This window comes from Triplophysa rosa, linkage group LG14, assembly GCF_024868665.1.
Source record: "Triplophysa rosa linkage group LG14, Trosa_1v2, whole genome shotgun sequence".
Classification (NCBI taxonomy): Eukaryota; Metazoa; Chordata; class Actinopteri; order Cypriniformes; family Nemacheilidae; genus Triplophysa; species Triplophysa rosa.
Window position 1 is genome coordinate 17,086,364 of NC_079903.1, and position 17,547 is coordinate 17,103,910.

General features: G+C 40.1%; 1 protein-coding gene across 3 annotated transcripts in view; it reads right to left on the bottom strand.

Moving 5' to 3' along the window:
- Positions 1 to 17,547, bottom strand: part of nf1a (neurofibromin 1a) — a 60,786-nt gene that overhangs the window by 2,903 nt on the left and 40,336 nt on the right. Inside the window, exons 41-58 of one of the 3 annotated variants that reach the window (XM_057350301.1) lie at positions 17,187 to 17,466; positions 16,648 to 16,862; positions 16,206 to 16,267; positions 15,847 to 15,988; positions 15,415 to 15,516; positions 15,097 to 15,237; positions 13,979 to 14,105; positions 12,738 to 12,869; positions 12,523 to 12,658; positions 12,249 to 12,406; positions 12,042 to 12,164; positions 11,847 to 11,965; positions 11,652 to 11,752; positions 10,999 to 11,141; positions 10,845 to 10,891; positions 10,178 to 10,394; positions 2,725 to 2,802; positions 1,043 to 1,096 (exon numbers count right to left, since the gene is read on the bottom strand). In XM_057350301.1, coding sequence (XP_057206284.1) covers positions 1,043 to 1,096; positions 2,725 to 2,802; positions 10,178 to 10,394; positions 10,845 to 10,891; positions 10,999 to 11,141; positions 11,652 to 11,752; positions 11,847 to 11,965; positions 12,042 to 12,164; positions 12,249 to 12,406; positions 12,523 to 12,658; positions 12,738 to 12,869; positions 13,979 to 14,105; positions 15,097 to 15,237; positions 15,415 to 15,516; positions 15,847 to 15,988; positions 16,206 to 16,267; positions 16,648 to 16,862; positions 17,187 to 17,466 — 2,377 coding nt within the window. The remainder of the gene's footprint in view (positions 1 to 1,042; positions 1,097 to 2,724; positions 2,803 to 10,177; positions 10,395 to 10,844; positions 10,892 to 10,998; positions 11,142 to 11,651; positions 11,753 to 11,846; positions 11,966 to 12,041; positions 12,165 to 12,248; positions 12,407 to 12,522; positions 12,659 to 12,737; positions 12,870 to 13,978; positions 14,106 to 15,096; positions 15,238 to 15,414; positions 15,517 to 15,846; positions 15,989 to 16,205; positions 16,268 to 16,647; positions 16,863 to 17,186; positions 17,467 to 17,547) is intronic. The other 2 variants (XM_057350302.1, XM_057350303.1) reach the window with 2 other exon arrangements.

The window sequence follows — 17,547 nt, forward strand, 5'->3', positions numbered from 1 at the left end:
ATTTTGAAGAATGTTGGTAACCAAAAACCGTTGGTCCCCATGCACTTCTATTGTATGGACACAAAACCAATGCGAGTCAATGGGGACTAACAGTTTTCATTTACCGACATTCTTCAAAACATCTTTTGTGTTCTGTGGAAGACAGAAAGTCATAAATGTTTGAAATGACAAGATGGCGAGTAAATGATGACAGAATTTTCATTTTTGGGTGAATTATCCCTTTAAGCTATCGTGTCTGGCTGCAAATTCTGTAAATACAAATATTAAACAGTAGGTGTCTCAGACCACAAATTTATTACTGAGGGAAAGATTCACATACAGTTTCTGTAAACGGTCAACTCGAACTACTCTTTGTAAATTACTAGGTAAATTACCAGCATAGCTATTAAGGCAAGTTTAGTTGACCCATGTAACTGTAGCAGTAAAATAAAGAGAGACTTTTCATTTATAACTCTAAGACAAAGTTCTGATCTGCAGTATATAGTAAATAGTGAGAAGAATTTGTTTTAATGTTTGTTGTTTATCGACAAAACAGAAAACTACTGATAAACTGCCTGAACACTTGCCTCATTAATTCTTCATACATGTTGTATAACCACAGTAGCTTTCAGACAGTATGTGTATATGCGTAGGAGGAAGTTTGAACACCCTGTCCTTGTCCTATAAATGCTTTTAACCTAACAAACCTGACTTTTAAACCTGACTACTCAGGACAACTCTGAGAAAAATATGAAGTACAGTATATGAAACTACAAATACAATGTTAACCCCAAGTTAAAAATGACACTTCAAGTGTGAAAAGCGCATAGCGACGCTTTTAAAACTGCAAATGTGATGTCCTAACATATTATGATGCAGCTGTCTCTGAGTGCTTGGTTAACACCAGACCCTTGTGATCTTAATTTCACACTTCCTGTAAAAGTAGCCCGTCCTTGCTTTGATCTGACGGTATTCCTGCAGCACGCCTACAATAAACAACCCTCTCCGATCAGCTGCGAATGGCTACAACTGCTGTTTTCACACAATGGAGATCAATGAGTACCTGGGACGGCGAGGTGAGGTGGGAATACGGCCGACTTAGAGCAAGGCAGACAGGCTTCAAACAGAGAAAGTAGAAAAGAAAAAATAAAGACATGAGTGACACGTCCACAACTCAAAAGAGGACAGGAAGGACAGGTGAATGGAAGAAACAGGAAATAAAAATAAAAATGGCAGCTCATAGAAAAGTCTGACTTGTTTTAATCGTAAAGGCTAACGTGAAGCTAAGCAGCTGTTAATGTAAGGGCTGGGCGATATATGGGATATTAACAAAATGTAATATTTGGGATTTAAAAATGAAAAAGTATAAACTAGTGATTTTAATACACATTTTTATTGTGTCATTTTATTTTATTAAACTCTAAATTAATGTTTGTTTTCACTACACAAGATTCTTCATTTCACATCTAGCAGATATGACAGAAAAATCTCAAATGTAAATTTTAGAGTAATAAATTAAAGGGATACTTCACCCAAAAATGAAAATTCTGTCATCATTTACTCACCTTCAAGTTGTTCCAAATCTGTATAAATTTCTTTGTTCCGATGAACACAGAGAAAGATATTTGGAAGAATGCTTATAACCAAACAGATCTTGCCCCCCATTGACTCCCATAGTAGGAAAAATTACTTTATCATTTTTGTTCTGTTGAACACAAAATAATATATTTTGAAGAATGTAGGACAGTAAACAGTTCTGGGGCACTTTTGACTACCGTTGTAGTTTTTTCCTACTATGGTAGTCAATGGGGGACAAAATCTGTCTGGTTATAAGCATTCTTCCAAATATCTTTCTCTGTGTTCATCAGAACAAAGAAATTTATAGGGTGAGAGAATTTTCATTTTTGGGTGAAGTATCCCTTTAAAGCATTAAAGTTAATAAGTCATTTCAAAATTTGACAAAAAAATACATTAAAACAGTTCAATGTTCTTCCTTATAGTGAAACAGTGTGAAAAACATGACTGAGCTAAATTTTTTACTTCATTTCACGCACATTTCACACAAAAAACTTGAATGAAATAGAAAAAGAGACATAATTTTGGTTATATTGCCCAGTCCTGGTTAAAGGGGTAGTTCACCCAAAAACAAAAATCTGTCATTTACTCACCCTCTTAACAATTTAAACCTACATGACTTTCTTTCTTCTGCAAAACACAAAAGAAGATATTTTAAAGAATGTTGGTATCCAAAAACCGTTGGTCCCTATTGACTTCCATTTATTGACACAAAGTCAATGGAGACCAACAGTTTTTGCTTACCAACATTCTTCAAAATATCTTCTTTTGAGTTCTATAGAAGTCAGTCAGTCAAACACTCATACAGGTTTGAAATGACACAAGCGTGAGTAAATAATGGCAGAATTTTTTCGGGTGAACTGTCCATTTAACATTAGCTCCAAATACAGATTAAATTAATATCATAGAAGAAAAGTTAGTGAGAAGGAGTGTGACTTCAACATTTATTTCATTACGGGGGGTGCTTCCCGCATCGTCTTGCTTTACACATAAATACCTCCGTTATGAATATACCCCCTTTACTGGCCAATTAAAACTCAACAGTATCACACTGCCATCACTGAAAGAAAGTAAAGACAAGAAATAGGCACTGAAATAAGTTACCACAGTTGGCAAACTATAGAACTGGACATTAATTGCCCAACACAGCTCTATAGTTTAGGTTTGTACCAGCTGATTTCGACGGCACCTCCTCTGTGCTTCGCGGATGGGTGAGAGTTGGGGACCGTCTATAAACTATAGGGCCCTCTGAATCGACAGCACATTCCCGATGAAAAGGAGACAGAATGCAGTGAGGTTAATGAAGATACAAATGCAAAGCAAAGGTGTAAAATGCACATACACACATCCCCTGTCCAAGCCCTCTACATTCTAGCCTTTGTCGCTGACAGACGCAAAGCCTGAGAAAGTGTGAATAGTGAGCGCAGGTGAGAGAACAGAGATTTTGGGGGTTTAAGATACAAAAGCAGATAGGAAATCTCTTATAGCCACAAATGGTGTGATGTGCAACATGGGTAAAGGTGAAGTGCTTTAGTTTTTGCTAGGGACAAAAACACAGTGAAAACATAAAGATTAAACACTATTGGCTAGGGCTGCATGATTAATCGACAAGAAACCGCACGCGATTTGGCGGTTGGCTACAATGTTTTATGCGCAGTTTGTCAGTGAAATACTGTAATACTGTAAATACTGAAATGCAGCTGCATCCGAAAGCCAGAGGGCGCTCTCGCACAGAAACTCCAATGCTCCATAGAAGAAGTACCACACGTATAACCAGGAAATTCCATCTTCCTATCTGCATCTGGCATCTTTCCATCACTGTTTTTCAAGCCTCCTCAGGTATTTTCATGATAATAAAGTATATTTATAAGGATGATGTTTGAACGGTGTAAAATCATGCCTAAAAGATTTGCATGCGCAGGATAACATTTGTAAAAGTGTACGTGACATTGCAAGCATAAAATAAATTTGCATTCGCAAAAAAGTTTTGTAAAGGTGTAAATCAAGCTGCAAGCGAAAGAAAACAAGTTTTGCAGCACTGTATCATTTTTCGTAAGTGTAATTCATGTGTTGTGAAACGGCAACTTCATATTACGTCAAATAATTATGATCTGTATTCTTCTGACCTCTGTTTTTTCCACGCTTACACTTTTGACATGTTTTTTGCGCTGAAATACGGCCAAAAGCATTGCGAGTCTGTAAACAGAGGTGTGCAAACACAATGGTGTTATGAACCTGTCTTTGTGTATGTAAAATAAATCTGTTGCAAACGTCTTGCCTACGCAGGCGAAAACTGTTTCTTGCAATAACCCGATGTGTACGGTTCCGTCTCGCTTGTGCTTACACTTTTGGCACGATTCTCTCACTAATTTGGGTTTGCAAGCAAAACAATTTCTCGTTATCCCATTACTACTTCTATAGCTTTAAAAAAAACAAAGTGGACAAAATTATTACTGAAGAACAAAGATTTTAAAACTGCTTTTCCATTGTTGTTCAGTGTTATGTTTAGAAAATAATAGAACAAAATAACATTGTTCCCTTTCATTACACTTTTTTAAGTGAATTTATAAACAAAGTGCACACAATTGAGAAACAAAGGAAATAAAGTGCTTAAATAATAAAGTACTTTCAATCTTTGGCTTTTTACCCCCAAAGGCCCACTGTCATACAACACAGTTCGCAGTGTTTTTATTCACCGAGGTGATAAAACTCCACACGATGCTCCTCTTCTTTTCGCTGGCTGCAGCAGCGTCTGCGCGCTTGCGCTGCTGAGTCACGTGATAGCGGACTACAAAACACAGCAGGGCAGGGAAGAGCAACGTGTGCAAAACTAGGTGTATGGGAAATAGTTTTTCTTCATTATACAATTATTAGCTACATTAGTAAATAAATAAAATCAGTAGTAAAAACTAAAAACACATTAGTATCGATATTTTAATGTTAGGATCGATCCTTTTCGATACAACCTCAGTATCGGAAGTATCGATACTTCAAGGATCGATCCGCCCACCCCTACTGAAAAGACAAGAGTAGAAGGGGAGGAGTGAAAACAGCGCAGGCAAGACGGACACTTCAAATCGCGCTGTCGAATTGACTGGAAACGTCAGCAATGGAATAGATCACGTTCACGTTTTTTATCGCATTTTTCTTGGGCAAACTGAGTTTAAAAGTGAGAAATGTTCTAAATCGTATATTAGACAAACTCTCAACCATGTCAAGGCTGTACGAAAGAATTTAGATATGTTCTTTGACAAACGAATGCTTAAACTTAGAACCTCCTATTTCAAGTTTCCAGTTTAACCCAAAAAAATAATAATCAAAATTGTATGTGATATTTATACTTCTGGGGAGTTCCTATATTGTGTAAATTCTGTAACTCATTTCCAGAAAACACAGACCCTATTTTTTCAGAGCATATTTTCTTTAATTCCTGGACAAAGTGCAATAATTATGGTTAAATGAGTAAAATGTTGTGAATTTAACATGTCGTTTATAAAAAATGTAATATGGAAACTGTGAAAAAGGAGGTAAAACTTTTTTTTTTAATATTAATAACTTACTTTTGTTAGCTAAGAATTTAATTCCCAAATGTATTTTTTTAATTGTTTGTAGTATTTAAGAATTATTTGGGACAATATTTAAAAATGCTGTCAAAAGCAAATAATAAAAAGCTGGAATTTTGTTAGACTTATTCGATAATATAAATTATATTTCTTGTTTTGAATGTATTAATATGGATGGATTGAACATTTTGATTTTTTTTCTTTTTTGTCTTTGTTGTTTGGTTTGTATTATCTTTTATTAATTTTTTCTCGTCTGTTTTTGAATGTAAACTGTATACCATCTTGTTTTGTTATGTTTGTGTTATAATTTAATAAAAAGCGCTTTTTATCGCAGATGAAATCTATGCAATTGAATTGCCACTGCTTTTACATCAAGGTGGTTATGAGGACTATATATTTCACATAGGTGTGTTTTTTCCACATATAAATCTCAAAACCTACTTCAGTTAATGGACTTATTAATGGAACACTTAAGAAAAAAGATATCAGCTGACATTCTCGCCCAATGAGCATTTAAGCGGTGTCGTCAGCAAGTTGTTTCCCATCGTGCTTTTCATCAGCGCAGTCGGTGGAGAGCAACTGCGCCCGACTGAAGAATCCGATACAGCCGCCTGGCCGTTGCAAGAGTTTTTTGACACACGTCAGCATGAATCAGAGCAAGGCGGACGTAACTCGGACACATTTCTTACCGGCATGCATCTCGCGCTGATCACCGGTGACCGGTTCTGCGCAGAAATGTGCATAGCTAATATGCATAGTATGCTAAATCCTGGGAAAACCTAAACTCCAATAAGTCTTAATCAATTGGTTGTGGACTAAGCAGGTGGGACAGTCGCAAATGAAGCCTATCCAATACAGCATCCATCATCAAATCCTTAAGAGACAATTCAAATCTCATTCTCAAATTCTCATACATTTGGAATTAACAGTTTTAATTATAGATTGTAGCATCAGTTCAATGGTTTAAGCACATTTTCATGATGTACAGAATTTCTATCCTTATGAAATTAACCATGTTTTTGTAGTAGCAACCATGGTGTTAGGATTACCATTGGTAAATGAAACGAGGAGAAGCGAATATCATCACAAGTCTGCAGTAGTGCGTGAGTCTGCTATTTACCCTGTTAAGCTGTTTTAACTGTTAAACTGGACTGTTGCCTGTTGTTAGTTAAGATTATTTGAGCTTGTTTATTTATTTATTCGTTAGTTGTTGACTGATTGCTAAGGTGTTAGCGTTTTTGTTCCGTTGCTACTGAAGTCACATTAAATTAATTGCCGTTAGCCGCTCGTTACGGCTTGACATTATAATTTTGCACTTAAAATGCACGGAGCAAGTTTGTTTGCTGTTTGATCCGTGGCCCATTCAAGTCGTTCAGGCTTTGTTTTGCTAATCGAGAAGGCGTGTTCCAGCTGTATTCTATTCGCGCTAATCTCAACACTTACTTAAACAGTGCCTCTGCGCTGGCGCGGTATTCGTCCTGAAGACTCAGCCACACCCGCTGCTCTCTCCACAAACTACTACTCCTCTCACTCTCCCCGCCAAACCGGAAGAGGAGGAGGCACAGGTTTGCTTATCAACAATAATTGGAAATATTCCCCACTATCTTCCCTATGCAACAACCATTCATTTGAATACCATGCTGTTAATATCACTTTTCCCACTCAGCTCAGTGTTGTTGTAGTTTACTGCCCCCCAGGATCCTCTTCACAACTTCATTGAAGAGTTAGATGTGTTGCTCTCATAATTCCCGGAGGATAGCGGCCCTCTTGTAGTCTTCGGGGACTTCAACATCCACCTAGAGAAACCCTATGCCTCTGACTTCCACACCCTCACCGCCTCATTCGACCTCACGCGCCTCGCCACAGCCTGTACTCACAGATCAGGAAACCAGCTTTATCTCATCTACACCCATAACTCCACCACAGATAACATTCAAGTCACAACTCTTCTCATTTCTGACCACTTCTTCATCACTTTCAACATACTCCTTCCTATATGTACTACACCAACACCACCACCCGTTTATTTTAGACGGAACCTCCGCTCTCTCTCTCCTAGCACCCTCTCTGCTAAAGTCACATCCTCTCTTCCCTCCAACTTTGCATCTCTAGATGCTGACACCGCCACTCACACCTTATGCTCAACACTTACATCCTGTCTAGATAACCTTTGTCCTCTGTCCTCCAGACCAGCCCGCGCCACCCCCTCCTGCCCCTGGCTGTCTGACATCCTCCGTGAACAACGGAGTACACTCAGGGCTGCTGAAAGGAAATGGCGCAAGACCAAGAATCCGGCTGACCTAGGGGACTACCAGTCACTACTGTCCTCCTTCTCTGCTAGTGTTACCACAGCTAAAACGTCTTTCTATACCACCGAGGTAAGCAATGCGCCTAACACTCTGCAGCTTTTCAAGACATTTAACTCTCTTCTTTGCCCCCCTCCTCCCCAACCCACTTCATCTTTGACCGCGGAGGACTTCGCTGTATTTTTCACTGAGAAAACATCATCCATCAGCGAACAATTCTTAGCACCTCAGACCTCGGTACACACCTCCCTTACTTCAAACATTGAACTCTCCTCTTTCACCCCACTGACTGACACTGAAGTCACCAGACTTCTCTCCAGCCACCCCACCACCTGTCCCCTTGACCCAATACCCTCCCATCTCCTTCAGGCCACATCCAGCACACTCGCACCTGCACTCACACACATCATCAACACCTCCCTGCTCACCGGCACCTTTCCATCCACATTCAAACAGGCCCAGGTCACACTCCTACTGAAGAAACCCACATTACATGAAGACCCCTCTACTACCGACAGTTACAGACCTGTCTCTCTCCTCCCATTTATTGCAAAAACACTTGAAAGGGCAGCTTTCAACCAGGTGTCGTCCTACCTATCCCAGAACAAACTACTGGATGACAAGCAGTCTGGCTTCAAAACAAACCACTCCACTGAGACTGCACTGCTATCGGTCACAGAAGCACTGCGGCTAGCCAAGGCGGAATCTAAATCCTCGGTCCTGATTCTGCTAGACCTATCTGCAGCGTTTGACACTGTCAATCACCAGATACTGGTAGCAACCCTGTCATCTCTAGGAATCTCAGGCTCTCCTCTCCGCTGGTTCAAATCCTACCTCTCCGGCAGATCCTTCAGGGTGTCATAGAGGGGCTCGCTGTCCACTGCCCACCACATGATCACTGGGGTCCCTCAGGGATCGGTGCTTGGACCGCTACTTTTTTCCATCTACACGTCATCCTTGGGACCTATCATACGGGCACACGGCTTCTTCTACCACTGTTATGCTGACGACACCCAGATCTACATCTCGTTTCACCCAGACGATACCACTGTAGCAGCTCGCATTACTGCCTGCCTAGAGGACATCTCGGCTTGGATGAAAGAGCATCACCTCCAGCTGAACCCTGCCAAGACAGAACTACTCGTGTTTCCGGCACACCCCACGGTGCAACACGATCTCACCATCCGACTTGGCAATACCACAATCAGTCCTTCCAAAACAGCCAGGAACCTCGGAGTCATATTTGATGAACAGCTGTCCTTCAATGATCACATTGCAAAGACAACACGGTCATGCCGATATGCCTTATTCAACATTAGAAAGGTTAGACCCTATCTCACTGAGCATGCGGCACAACTCCTTGTCCAGGCCCTGGTAATCTCAAGGTTGGACTACTGCAATGCTCTCCTTGCTGGTCTTCCTGCAAAGGCTATCAAACCGCTCCAGCTGGTTCAGAACGCAGCAGCACGCCTCATCTTCCAACAGCCCAAAAGGGCTCATGTGACGCCCCTTTTCATCTCCCTCCACTGGCTACCGGTTGAAGCCCGGATCAGATTCAAGTCACTAATGCTTGCCTACAGGACTATCACTGGATCTGCACCGACATACTTTCACACCCTCCTACACTCCTACACCCCATCAAGATCCCTGCGATCTGCAAACCAGCGGCGTCTTGTACTGCCTTCTCATAAGGGCAGTAAATCGCTTTCCCGCTCATTCTCATTCACAACTCCTTCCTGGTGGAACATTCTTCCTAATTCGGTCCGGTCAACCACATCTCTCACAACATTCAAAAAACTACTTAAAACCCACCTCTTCTGTGAATACTTGACAGACAGATAAAAAAAAAAAACACTAACCCTCTCGCTTTCTCTCAACAGGTAGTGGTCTAGCTTTTGGTAAAACTAGTAACTTTGTATTGGCACCTATTGCACTATTGCTCCTGTATGACATATCGCTTATTGCTCCTTATACTCTTTGTAAGTCGCTTTGGATAAAAGCGTCTGCTAAATGACTAAATGTAAATGTAAACCCATAGTTTTACTATGTATATAGGGTAGGGATCATAAGTATTTGACGTAATATGAAGTTGCCGTTTAACAACACATGAATTACGCTTACGAAAAATGATACAATTCTGCAAAACTTGTTTTCTTTCGCTTGCAGCTTGATTTACACCTTTACAAAACTTTTTTGCGAAGGCAAATTTATTTTATGCTTGCAATGTCACGTACGCTTTTACAAATGTAATCCTGCGCATGCAAATCTTTTAGGCATGATTTTACCTTCATATCAGTGCTTTCAGATGGAGCAGCATTGCCCACAGAGCCGTGCTTCTCGAACAAGCAGCGCATAAAACATAATCGCAGTCTTTGCGATTTCACAATCGCAATAGCCACATCGAGTTAATCACGATTTGAATGGGAATTGCGATTAATCGTGCAGCCCTACTATTGGCTAATAAAAAAGCATGGGCGGGGCTTCCATTTTGGTGGCAAATGACAAGAAGCAAATAACAGAGGCTATAACTTCGCTTTTTGGCAATGTTAGTCACAACCCGAGGTGTTAGAACAGTTATTTTGCATCTCACACGTCACTAATCACCTTTATATGTGTGAGTAGCGTGTGAAAAGTGAAATCTGCAAAATTAATCAAACAATCTCTCACTGCAATTGTAAATACGTATGTGCAAAAGTTAACAAGTGAGTAAACGTGTGTCATAATAGGCGCGAAATGTACGAAGTGAGGACTGACCTGGCGAGTGTTGTGAGGTGGCAAGTGATGTCATGGAGTTGGACAGGTTAAGGTTGGCCGTGATGCTGAGCTGGCTCTGGACGGTGGGCGGATACGGGGAGGTGGGCGTGCGCAGTGACTCCTCCCCTCCCTCCTCCTCTATGCCAGGAAGGTAGGTGTCAATCAAAGCATCTAGGAACTTAACCACCAGTTCAGCATAGTCTGGAATTTGAGTTTGCTGGTGGAGAGAAAGCAAGAACAAAACCAGACCTAAATATATGATTTTGTATTTTTATTTGATTAAAATCAGTATAAAATAAATTCAGTATTGTGTTGTTATCAATCACAGCTAACCAAAATATATTTGTATGAGATTTTGTGAGATTTATCCCAAAGTGACCAGTCAGTATTTACGTGACCAAAACAAGCGACAATGATTCAAACACCACTGTTTTGGCCTTATTGAAGATCCAAGGCAAAAATACATAAGCAATACATCCCTGCCTTATTAAAGCCCACAGTACTGTAAGACAGTAATAGTCAGGACACACCGGATGGGTTTGGGAGATGTTTGGGGAGGCCGTTTTGGTCAATAAATCTGCAAAGCCGCAGAGACACCGCAGAGCTAAATTTCTTCTCTGCACTTGGTCGGAAAACACAAGGCGTTTATATGAGCCGTTAATCATACCTTAGAGAAGGGCCCGGCAAACCTCCAAAGTCCATTGAAACCAAAGCCTGTGAGAGAGAGACATGGGTTGAAATTCACATTATGTGGAAAACTGGAGGATGCACTTTAAACGCTCCCTCTCAGGATTGTGAGAAAGCATTTGCCAAGACTTTACTCTGTAAGCAGGACGGCTGGTACTGTGGGGGCGACTCCTCGTGATAGACCACGTTCTGAATGATGCCGTGGACCGGGTTCAGGAGGTTCGGGTCCTGGCACATGGAGAGGACAGTGCTGATCTTGGAGTCCAGCAGGTTGTGGCTATACAAGAGATACATGATGTATACTAATGGCAAGGGTGTACAGTGCTTGTTCATTTATCAGCAAATCATAAAAAAGTGTTAAATACTCAAGTGTTAAATAAGGGAAAATGTATTATCGCAACAACAACCCTGATCAGGACCCAAAAACAAAGCTGAGGTCCTAGTTGGTGACATACAAAGCCATATTTCTCAAATATGTTTCCATAAAAGTCAATGTGCTAGTTCTCTGTGTTTGCTTTATATGTATTTATGTGTATTCTTTAGGCAGATGATCTCAGGGTATGCATCCCTGTGATCACATTTCCATCTTTATTTATATTTAGCTGTTTAGAAAGGGCTACAATCCCTCAGCAGTCAGTTTTCTGTCTAGGCTCCCGGTAAACTCAAGTACCTCCTAAAGCTCTAATTTACTTCCTTTCTCTCAAAAAAAATCTATAACGCTGGCGTTGAACCCTTAATCCTTGCAAATATGTTCAGAATGGGCACATTTCTAATGGATCTCACTTACACCACAGGAAAAACTTTGGGGAAAACCACACTGGCTTCGGCCAAATACTCATACAGGATTCGCTGATGGAACTCATCTGTGGTGTATTTTACCAGCGTCGCCTGCAAAAAATACATACATACAGTTAAATAACCTCCAAAATGATATACACAAAAATAAAAGAAATGATATAAGGAGCAGATATGGAGCATGTACCAGCACGGTGATGAGCAGCGTCTGGATCTTCGGGTCTGTGAGAACTTTATCATCTAGGAGGACGTTTGACTCAGACATGGACACTTTCCGTAAATGTGAGTTTGCTATTCGCTGCGTTTCTGAAATGGAAAGATTATAATGTTTATGGCAATCTTCTCATTTATTTCATTTAGATGTGCCTGAAGACCCCCTTACCGATCTCATAATCGTTTTCAGAAACCCGCCTCATCTTTGGAGGTGTGGTGATGCCCGATTCCATGTCTGGTCTCTTTGGAGCTTTGGAATCTGATATCAGGTGATCAAAACTCTTTCTGGTGCCTGTGATAAACCAGAATATGTGTTAAGTGTTCGTGTACAAACAAACAAAAAACGAAACTCTACTACTTTAGACTGTGTTCATACCCAGTATTTTCTTTGCATTGGCATGCGATGGCTGGCCCATGTCCACGCTCATGGATTTGCGTGGGCGAAGGCTGGTCTGCCCCATGGTGGAGTAGTGCGGTGCGAGGCTACGCTCTGACACTTTTGGAGAAGCCCAGGGCTGGTTTTCTAGCACCAGTCTGACACATAAGAAAGTGTTAGTAGAACAAACAAAATATGCAAGTAACATAAAAAAATCAATACGGTGCGGTTGGAACAGGAAGCACATGTCATAAGAAGAAAACGGAGATCTCACCTGCATCCAGGATCAGCGTCAAAGACTGTGTATGTGTCCATCGGAAAATTTTCCATGCTGACGTCTGAGAGCAGTAATGACTTCCTGTGTTTTAGACTGCAGCGGCTTCTTACTTCCTCGGATACCGTGAGCAAAGCTATAAAAAAACACATTAAGCTCAGAATTCAGACTTTATTCCAGAATGTTCAGTGTAGGCTGTGCTTGGTTTAGCTTACCTGCCAGATAAGCGACGCTCTGTGTGTTCACCTCAAACTTATCACAGCTGAGGTGCTTTCCCACAAGTCCCAGGAGCGTGTGCAGGATACGAACTGTTCTTGCCACTGTGGTGGAGGAAGGATGTCTGTACCCTTCACCAGAAGACAGAAGAATTTTTTTTGTATCTAACTTTAAGGCATGACTAAAACTTGAGCGATTGACTGCAGTCGAGCCATTCTGTGACATTCAAATTACGGCTAAAAAAACATGAATTGGTTTGTCGATACAAAAATACAAGCACAGATGAGGCCAGTCATACAGCTGGAGAATTTCAAAGGATCCTATAGAGCTCCGGAGATTGACGTCACGCAATCTAAACTCCGCCATTTTGGAAGGCATTCAGGAGAGCGCTAGAGCGGCTGCAGCATTGATACCGACAGTGGTCGAACAATATTTAAAACACCAATATTTATGTTTAGAACTTGAGAAATTTCAACATGGTGTACAGTTGCTGTGCGCCAGGATGCCAGCACAGGCGGGAGAAAGCAAAGGGGAAATCATTTTATTTTGATTTCATGAATAATGTCTACTGTAAAGTTACTCACAGCGATTTAGCTATGCTGGCTATACAAACAAGGACAGCTAGAGTCGACGTTGGCTAACAACACAGTTGACTAACCCGTCCAATGAAGACGAAGCAGGTTTTAGCCGGCAGACTCCAAAGTTGAATATTTTATACAAAATTAGACTGCTTCTATTTGTACCTCTCCAGGCTTTGTAGGCTTTTTGAAAAGTCTCCGGAGTAGGACGAGGGAAAGTTGATGAGGTAGTTGTAATGTTAGATATCAGGATAGTGCAGGTAAGGAATGCTATCTGTTCCTTTATTGCATTGATACTCAAATCTGGCTCGCGAGATCCATTTTCTTGTCGAGTCCAGCCCCAACACTAATAAAACACACCTGAACAAGCTAATTGCGATCGCTCTCACGGTTCTTTAATGTCATACGAACATGTCGGACGCTATGTACATGTCTATGTCTTTTGAATAAAAGTGCACAGTGAACTCTGTTGCTTTGAAACTCATGCTGGCGCGCCATTCATTTCATATTCGCTTCCGGCTGTCCTTGCCTGCCAGTATGGTGGTGTAAAGAGAATGGGTCACGTGACCTCCGGAGCTCTATTGGTGATAAAAATGGCATAAAGCCAGTGCTGACTTGCATAAACAGGCCTGTAAGAACACCACAGTGCATCTGATCTTTACCTTTGAGTAAGTGCCCCACTAATGCAAAGTTGAAGTTGGAGGAAAAGTTAAGTCCCACAAAATGGTCCATTTGTTTGCAGTGCCATTCCAGCGGCTTCCGGATCTCCATGAACACCTCCTCAGGGCTCTGCACATGAGTGAAACATTTATATGAATAATAAGTAACAACAATGCTTTGGTTTCTAAAAGCACAATACATTTAACTAAAACGGTCTCATCCAGTGCTTCCCAAACTGTGCGTATCGAAATGTTAAAATATTCTATATAAAATATTTAAAGTTATTAATTGTCCTGCAAAAATATTTAAGAACTGACTCTATAGCTTCTGCTACACATTTTGATTTCATTTGTAAATAGGATGCATCATTATGGATTACAAATACAATGTATTTATTATCATCTTACCATCACCAGAACATAAGCACATTTTGTGGTAGCCCACAAGAAAAAATACTTTAGTATACAATAGTATTTACTATATTTAAAAACTCTAATATACTTTAATATTTACTATAGCAATATTCAAAAACACTATTATACCATCAAATTTCAATACAATTTACAATAGTAAATAATTTAATTTAAATTATAGATTTTTTTTTAAATGTGGGATAAAACCCTCAACTGATTATTGTTGATTATTTAAAGAGACTTTATTTTATTGTGTTTATATATTTTATTTACTATGGTATTATTCAAAAATAATATACTAAATAGAAATTTTACTACAGTTTCATATTACAAATACTTTAATGTCAAGTTGGAGGACAAACAATTAACATGAAACCCTTAACAGATAATAAATGTTGATTATTTAAAGAGATTTTATAATCTTGTGTGTAATATACATTTTACAACCAAGAAAAAAGTAATATGGGGGGCCTTATTGTTATGTCTTTGGGGACCCTTACCCTGCTGAAGTTTGGCAAGCTCTGGTTTGGTCTGATTCACAAGCGAATTGAGGTCTGTTCACATTAAGAACACATTTACATTCACATCGTCACTGGTGTAAACAGCCTTATGCAGGATTATGGGATGTCTGAACAACAACATTCTGGTTGAAACACGCCTATTCAGTATGTGACCAAATGTGTTTAACATTTATTATAGTTCAGTACCTTATCATTAAACACCCGGAGGTTGTCCAGCGTGTGCAGGTTCTGCTCCAGTAGGGCGGTACCGGCGGAATACAGATTCACTTCATCCAGCTGGAGGACGGCCACAGCCACCCAGAACAGAGCTTTATGCATTGGAGAATCCTGCACACCACTATACACATTAGCTTTTCTTTCCTTCCAAACTAATACACACTCAAAATCCTAAATGACAATGTTACTATCCTGTTACATGAAAAGTGAAGTATTTGTTTAATGTTTAGACAGAATTATGAACTTAACTGCTTGTGTGTTTTTTGAAAAACTGAAACACGACTGCACCTGATCGAGGAGAGGTTGTAGTTTGGTAAGTGCGATGACCGTGGCCTCTATGAGAACCTGGCTGTTGTAGTTGTCCGGACCCTTTAAGCAGCTCTCCAACCCCTGTGTGTGAACAGCATTCATCAGACAGAGCGTGACAGCAGTTAGACTAGCGCAGTGCTGAATCACAAGAACATACGGCATATAGAAACTATTTCTTGAAGAGTCAAAATTCTCTTCCCAATTTCAATGAGATTTATTGAAGGAAACTACAGCTTTGGGAAAATCAATAGGAATTAGATATCTGCACATTACACTGGGATAGGAGAAAGTGATAAAAAAATGGACAAAAATATAATAAACTAGACTAAAATATAAGCTAAATATCACCAAAAACCTTTGCAGAGGTTTGATAGAGAGGAGTTTGATGAATAATAGAGAAAGAGGACAAACCCGATCGATGCTGAGAAGAGGACTGGCTTTGCTGAGAATACGGATGATCTGTTTGAGCTGCCCGTGAGTCACCCGCTTACTGATACAGCCGAACACCACCAGAGCTCGAGGCTGAAGTGATGGGTTGTACTGGAAGGCAAACCTATAAACAGACAATACAACATAAATCATAGATATTCAGTGATTTTAAGAGAGAAGCATGTGATTTTACTCTTAAAAAGACCATTTTTAAACGAGTAGTTCACTTCAATATAAGCCCCTATTGACTTTCCATAGTAATTTTTATTCCTACTATGGAAAGTCAATGGGGGCTTATTTTGAAGTGAACTACTTTAAAACTACAGAAATTGCAAACTCACTTTTGAGCAAGTTCAGTCCACTGATCCAGCCATTTGCATCCGGGAATGTCCCTCATACAAGCCTGATGATAAAAACAAAATTTTAAATACAAATTTAAGGAGCCAGGGGTGGAGCATCCTATAATCAAGGATACTAGGAGAAAGATATAGTCTAATTAATATTCATGACTCTATCTGATAAGGTTTGTAATGCCCCGCCCACACTTATCAGATTGCTCCTACATCCCTGTATACGAGCCATAAACTAAATTGTCCGTGAAATTCATGACCTTTAAGTGATCGTTATAGTGCTGTAAATACGCACAAAATGACACTAGCAGAGTCTGTATTGTTATAAAAAAAGTTAAAGCTCTCATCTTCATATTATATTTACATTTATTCATTTAGCAGACACTTTTATCTGAAGTGACTTACAAATGAGGAAGCATTTATAGCAACTGACCTCCATGATCTCCAGCAGGGCTTCTGTTACTGTTTCCAGGGAGGACAGAGCAAATGTCTCTCTCTCATAGGACCCGGGTGAGAACGATCGGTCCCTGTAGCTGGAGCGAAAGGCTATGACTGCTGCAGACTTCACCTTACTAATACCAAACAGCAGGTAGAACTTGGGAAGGGAGAACTCGGTCAGACTCAGTCGCAGCACCTGTTTAGTTTCCTCTGCAGAAACAGAACCAAAGTCATAGATGTTTAAAATGGTTCATGATGAGAGAGAGAGAGTGTAAATGATGACAAAACTTTCATTTTGGGGTGAACTATCCCTTCAAAAAAAAAACTAAACTAAATTTTTAACTAAAATAAAATACTTAAACTTATATATTATCAATATAAAAAACAATTAAATATAAATAAATAATAAAATGACAAAAGCAGATGACAAATTACAAAATGACACTAAAACTGGCATGATATAAAAATAACATCACAAGCGTAAAACCATCACGTTTTCAGGATCAGGAATATGCTATCCCATTTGTTTCTCACCGCTGAAGTTGAGCTGCGAGCAGGTGCAGAGGGAATGTATGATGTTAATAACAAGACCATGTGTTGATGCTCTGAGGGACAGCGGGCCGGTGGCCACCAGCAGTGTGACAACGTGGAACAGGTACGGCAGGTGAGCTGCTACATCTAAAGAGTTGTTGAAGGACAGCATGAGCATGTATCGGGCCAAGATAGCAATGTCATCCCACATCAGATGTTGCTCCAAGGTTGGGGTGGGAGATAGGCACGTCTTATCGATGATCTTACACATACGGCCAATCACCTGAAAGAGAAATACGATACATTTCGAAAGCAATTTGGGGGTTTTATATACACAGCAAAGCACCTTATAGCCTACTGGAGG